Source organism: Lathyrus oleraceus, chromosome 3, assembly GCF_024323335.1.
Source record: "Lathyrus oleraceus cultivar Zhongwan6 chromosome 3, CAAS_Psat_ZW6_1.0, whole genome shotgun sequence".
NCBI classification, from domain to species: Eukaryota; Viridiplantae; Streptophyta; class Magnoliopsida; order Fabales; family Fabaceae; genus Lathyrus; species Lathyrus oleraceus.
In genome coordinates, this window is record NC_066581.1 from 172,984,777 (window position 1) to 172,991,559 (window position 6,783).

General features: G+C 33.0%; 1 protein-coding gene across 1 annotated transcript; it reads right to left on the minus strand.

The window, feature by feature from the left end:
• Positions 1-1,921: 1,921 nt before the first annotated feature.
• LOC127129033 (LOB domain-containing protein 16) lies at positions 1,922-3,457 on the minus strand. The gene is made up of 2 exons (XM_051058362.1): positions 2,915-3,457; positions 1,922-2,447 (listed from the first exon to the last, which is right to left on the minus strand). Exons 1-2 carry the CDS (start codon positions 3,356-3,358, stop codon positions 2,070-2,072), a joined length of 822 nt encoding a protein of 273 aa, XP_050914319.1. The 5' UTR covers positions 3,359-3,457; the 3' UTR covers positions 1,922-2,069.
• Between the last annotated feature and the right edge of the window lie 3,326 nt (positions 3,458-6,783).

Here is a 6,783-nt window from a genome sequence, read left to right on the forward strand (position 1 = left end):
TTTCTCATTCGAACACGACTTTTCACTCTCATACTAACTTCAGCGTTGGATTATTAATCTTGCATATCAATTCACTCTCCAGTGTATCGGAAACTTTCTGGTCAATTCTAACTCCACTTGAAAACATGTTTTAACTTCTCTTGCCCTTTAGCTAAATAGTTTCTTGTGGTTCACTACAAGTTTTAGAGTATGGTCCCCATATAGTGTTAAAACAAGATAGATAACTATGCCATGGCACACTCATTATCTTCTTCTCTTGTCTCCCTTGAAGTACTTAAGTTATAATCAACTACTATGATTATTGTATATGCAGAAATCCGAGACCAAATAATATGTTTCCATATTTAAATAGTTTATAGTGTTCACAATGCACGCGTACACTTAATTCTATCGATAAAATTAGTACGGAATTCACCAATAACATTCAATGAAATCATAAAACACTTTCACACTTTCACGGTTAAAACATAAAAGTAATTAAGTTAATCTTCAAAGTACAATTCTCGGTTTAATTATTATTTGATCATCACCATGCGTAGATGTGTCAACATCTCTCACTAAATGTTTCTATCAACAAATCAAAGCAATATTGTGCAATGTTTTATAAGATTATTTGATGTGATTATGGAATGGCCAGGGGTTAAATGAGAACAGTGATTGTAGCTTATGCATTCAATCTAGGAGACACTTTGTTAATGTGTATGAATACAAAAATCATTAGGGTGTTGATGTTAGGTAAAACTAAACTACATGTAATTGAAGTGGGGTCCATTTGATACTCACCATGTTGTTGCTTTGCAAAAGATAAAATCCTAGAAAGATGTTTCATGAATGCACCCAAAGGAAGGGAACATTGCATTTGGATCTGAACAATGTTGAAAATGGGGCATCTTTTTCACTTTTGACTTCACCTCCTCGTTTCTAGTAAAATAAAACCTCGAAGACATGTGGAATAAAATGTCATCATTAGGCCTCTTGTACCAAATCTTTTTGGTTTTCTTTTTAGAACAAATGAAACTGATCTAGTCGGACTTGAGGATCAGAATACCGATGAAATGTTTGATGGAGACGATTGATCTATAACAATAAAAATAAAGATATATTTCAAACATAGACACATAGAGATATCATGTGCATGATTTTAAGATTTAATAAAAAATATTTTTCGAATTTATTAAATAATCAATATATCTAATATATAATAAAATATTTATGTTTAATAAATAAAACAAAAGTTCTAATTGTTCTACAAAGTTTAATGAAGCGTGTGGCTTAGTTAGAAAAAGAATCAAAAGATATCCCATTGAGAAATGAGAAGATGAAGGACAACTCATAATTCAAAGAAAGGTACACATGATCATCATTATTGAAGTTTGACAGGCAAAAATATGCTTAATAATTCAAGGCAACCCCTATTTTTATAGGACACACTTTATGCTATTTTGGTTTAATAGCTCCTAAGTTATATCATTGCTCAGATTTTAAAAACCACATTACTTTTGGATTAAATCCATAAACAGAAATATAGCCTAATGCTTAGTTTAGCTAGGCTCATCAAAGTTATGAATTTAGATTGTACAATTTACATTCACACTTTGAATTTTCAATTCAATTTATCAATGAGAGAATGTAAAGCATTTAATCTTAATTCCATGATTCAGATCATGACTCTATTAATTAACCGGCATTCGAATCAAATTCTAAAAACTTCTATTCCAACTTTAATTTTTTGACTCGATTTACTAAAGTGAGAATCTGGACTATTTTGTCTGCAAATCATAACTCAACTGAGAAAAACCAATATTATTACGCTGGACGTTAACATTAATATTATAACATTTGCTCTCACATTTGTTTGCGTGAGTTTCTAGTGTTTATTATCATTTCGTCCATAGATAAAAAAAACATGGATTATTCTATCTTGATTCAATAGTTCATATCGCATGATTGTTGACACTCGTTATATACAACTATAGGGAGAAAAAAAAAAGCTTATATCTCCTCAACATCAAGGAACATCATTCAATAGTTCAAATGCCACTATGCTAGCTTTACTCCAAACCAACTAGTTAGTTCCTCATCATCCTAAGAGCCAATTCTTGCAACTCACCCAAGTCATGACTATTACTATTGTTATATGACATTCTTTTCTTAGAGCTATTACAAACTTGAAATAAAAAATCATCTCTACTACTTTGTACATCTTGCATGTTCATCATTCCATCATTATTCATGCTTCCGCTATGATCAACTGATGACTCGAGTGAGCTTTGAGGAGATATAGGGTTCATGTAAGTTGGACAAAAAGGATGATAATTCATTTGTTGTGTTCCAACAACATTATTATCATTATTCCCTGTCCATTGATTATTATTATTATTACTATTCTCTATGTTTTGTGACAGCTGACATTTCACTTGAATCAGTTGTGTCTGCAAGCATGCTACCTGCATAATTAAAAAGAGAAGAAGTTCCAATAGAATTCATTAACATGATAACAATAAAATTTTGTTTGTTTATTAATAATTGACTAATGGAGATTTAATATAGCTAGTGTCAATAAATAATATTCTTTGACTGGCCCTTGAACTATTCAAAAGCCTAAAGAAAAAGACAGAACTAGTGTTATATATATATAATCACCTCAATAATATTCAAACTTACTAATACTATATATTAAAATATAAATAATTGAAAGTTCGAAAAAAATTCCATGAATGAGTAGCGTCTATCTAAAAATCACTGACACAAACTGACATGTTGACATCAATAATTTATATTGAGATGAATAAGTAGTGTCTATCTAAGAATCATTGACAGATGACACAAACATGAGATACAATACTAATACGGACATGTTGATATCTGTAATAATTTATATTGTGATGAGTAACTATATGAATGATATATGTACCTGTTGTTGTAAGGCAAAAATGTGTGAGACACAGCCATAAACAGGATCTCTAATACGAGCTTGAGCCTCATAAGCAATAGTGACAACAGCTTCACAACGTTCATGAGCTGGTATATGCAAAAGCAGCTTAGAAACATTGCTGGCACCAAAAACTTTATGAATGGCTGCAAATCTTGCAGGGCCTTGTTCTGAGCAGAAGTAAGGTGCGAAAATGCAATCAGGTGCACATTTTCTTCTGAGGAATTTGCATGCTCCACAAGGAGAACCAGTTCCAGAGGTAGTTCCATTTGAAGAAGCCATGATAAGAAAGAGTGTGTTAGGTGTGTGAGAAAGTGAAAAGGAGAAGGGAATAAAAATTTGTAGGCACACGGGCACACTAGGAAATACAAAAATCTGAGAAGGGAGTGAGTGAGATGGAAGTGGGACAATGGGAATAAGAGGCATAAAAGGGTCTTATAAAAAACATGAAAGGGGAGACATGGAAGGGTCGTGTGTAGGGTTCAAAGGAGACATTTCTTTATGGCAGGTGCAATTAGGAACTGGTTTTTCTAATGGGGTTTGTTTATTAGTACTTGTTCTTCATGTCTTTTTTTAATATATATATATATATATATATATATATATATATATATATATATATATATATGTTTTTAATCTCTAAAATTAATTGCTTTTATTTTTTGCCATGTAAACAAATTTGTTAAAGAATCATCTTTTAAAGATTTGTCGTGGATATTTTTGGTCTCTGATGTTAGTTCTGAGTAACGGAAGTAGACATAGCAATTTAGGTGGTCAAAATTTGAAAACTGCGAGTTAAAAATAATTATGCCACTTAGGTTATTATTGGTCTCTTCATTGACTTTCTTTTAAACCCAATTCAAAAACCCTAAAATCATAAAATCGTCTTTCATCTTTATAACACAATCCTCCTCATCATTGATGCAACTCGTTGTTAACGAAAGTTGACGAACTCAACTCCTTGTTTACGAACTCAGCTCAGTTTATACGAAGGTTGGTGTGGTCCTTGAAAGTTGTGGTTCTTGGTGTTTCGTGTTCCAGACAGGTTTATCCCACATGTCTCTTTCTTTTTTCCATTTTTTAGCGTTGTTTCGTTTTCCTATGTCTCACAATTTTCATCTACATCTAAAAAGGAATATAACAAGCTAACATTGACTGTAGTTTTTAGGGTTACACATTGATTGAATATCTAATGTTCACTTTATAGTTTTTTAACTGAATTATTGTAGTTATGTAAACTCTTTTGCGAAATTAACCCTTACCATATGTGCAATTTATAGGAGATGGGGTTGTTTAAGGTCGCTTTTTACACTAAGGGTTGTTTTGCAAAAGACAACAACTTAAGATATGAAGGTGGGAATATATATGCATATAATATAAAAGACAGTGATTATTGGTCCTTCTTTGAAGCTCGTGATCTAATTAAGACTATGGATTCAGAGTTTAATGTTAATGGTGTGAAAATGTTGTGGAAACAAGAAGGTGGTAGTTTGGAAAAAGATATGAAACCATTTAGAAATGAGGAGGAGGCAACATTGTTATCTTTGTTTGCTGAGAAGAATGAGTGTGAAGTTGAAATTTATACTAAGGTCAAACTATCTACAAGCGAGTTGACATATATGGAGAGGTTAAGAGAGAAAAATAAGAGGAGTCAAAGTCTTGAGGATGATGAGAATGATGGTCAGTGCAGTGAATCAAGTGATGAAACTATCAATGGCATACACTTTGAAGACAGTGAAGAAGAGAGGATGCATGACCTTGATGAAGACTTTGATGAGGGGTTGATGAAGAGTTGGATGAAGATGATAATGAGAGGGATGTTGTTGATTGTATTTCACCCAATGAACCACCCATCCTTAATTTTACAACAATAGAGATGGAAAAGGAGCATGTCATAGACGAAAATTACATGACTTATGAACTTGATAGTGGAGAAGATGAAGATAGTTGTGACGACATGCATGTATTGTTTAGGTTTAATGAAGAAGAACCAATGATAAAGGATTTCACATTCAAGGTTGAAATGAAGTTTTTTCTATCTGAAGTTTTTTCTATCTGAAGCAATTCAAGAAGGTTATACTATAGTACAATGTTTGAATGGTAAGGAGGTTAGATTTGCCAAAAATGATTCCATGAGGTGTAGGCTTATATCTAAGCATAAGAAGCTTTGTAACTACAATGTTTTATGCAGCAAGGTTATAAGGAGCACAACATTCAAGTTTAATACTTTGTTTCATAAACATAAATGTGGTAGACTTGGCAAAACACATTTGTTCATGTAACTATTGGGACTTGGTTGGAAACTTGGAATCCCATGTAGACATAGTTTTACTGCAATACATAGGAAGGTTGATTATCCAATCAAGTATTTGCATATGTGTTATCATAAGTCTACTTACATAAAATATTATAATGAATTCAGTCCCAATAAAGAGCAAAACAAATGGCCCATAACCACAGATTATATCATTTTGCCACCAATGTTCAAGTGTGGTCCAGGAAGGCCAAAGAAATTATGTAGAAGGGAACCATATGAGGCAAACCATACCAAGTGGCAAAAAAACCAATATAAGCCACATATGCAAGAAGTGCTTAGAATATGGTCACAATAATAGAACATGCAAGAAGGATAAATAGCTTGCAATTATTCCAAGGTAAAATGAAACAACTTACACAGGCAAGTCATACTCCATCTGTCCAAAAAGTACCTAAGAAACTGGTTAGTTTATTGTTCAACAAATGTTAACTATTTGTATGTGTTGACTGAAATTTATGCGTCAATGTTAACTGTTAATTGTTTGTATGTGTTTGCAATAGGCGAGGCCCAAAGGTAGTGTGAACAAGGGTGGAACAAAGAAGCAAGCAACTAAATTTTCAAAGAAAAAGAGCCAGGCATCTACATCTCAATAAGCTGCAAGTCATGTGCATGAACTTGAGCCACTTGTACATCATGTACTTGAAGTTGAGTCACTTGCAAGTCATGTACCTGAAGATGAGCCACCTACAAGTCATGTCCCTGGAGTTGAGCCACATGTAAGTCATGTACATGTAGCTGAGCCACCTACACATCATGTACTTGAAACGGATCCACCTGCATCTCAGGTATCTGAACCTGACACCTAAGCATTTTTTAAGCAGCATATTCACTTGAATGTATTCTCAGTTAGACCCTGAAACATTGACGTCATTGTTGAATAATGAATACTTTGGAGATAATGTGATACTAAATATTCAACCACTGAGTATTGACACAAGTCCATCCAAACAACCTACTTCTACCAAGACAACATCAAGTGGTGTCAGAACTTTCATTGGTGTAAGACCCAAAATATCTAAGTCTACTAAGTCTCTAGCCAAACACCCAAATCCTGCTAAGGAAACTACTTACAAGCTAAGTATCAGTGATCGTGTATGTCATGTTATGGTCATTACTATGTTAATTTTAGTTTTATTCATGTGTCAATTATGATAAAACTATGCTATCATTATAGGTCAAAAGCATTATATCAAATAGGAAAAGGTCAATCAAGTTCTAGTTGTGAAAAGAAAGAGTGATAGACTTATGACACTAAAGACAAGGAACTTTGTGGAACCTAGAAAGAATTCTTATGATCCATTGTGATTCCTGAAGAATAAGAACCATAACCCCCAATTGTTGTCACTACTAAGAGAATAAAGAGTTGGAAGGAAATTCAAAAGGGTCTGACTCAATGATGCAGAAGAAATTGAAGTTTTATAATTTATGTATATGTAGTTTATGTACTTTGGCATTTTGTATACTTTAAGTTGTATACTTTGGCATTATGTGTACTCTACTTTGGTATTTTGTGTACTCTATGTTGTGTACTTTG

Coding starts and splice junctions, on each gene's coding strand:
- LOC127129033 (XM_051058362.1), bottom strand. CDS start 3,358: ATGCCTCTTATTCCCATTGTCCCACTTCCATCTCACTCACTCCCTTCT. Junction 2,448..2,914: donor TTTTTGCCTTACAACAACAG/GTACATATATCA, acceptor TTAATTATGCAG/GTAGCATGCTTGCAGACACA.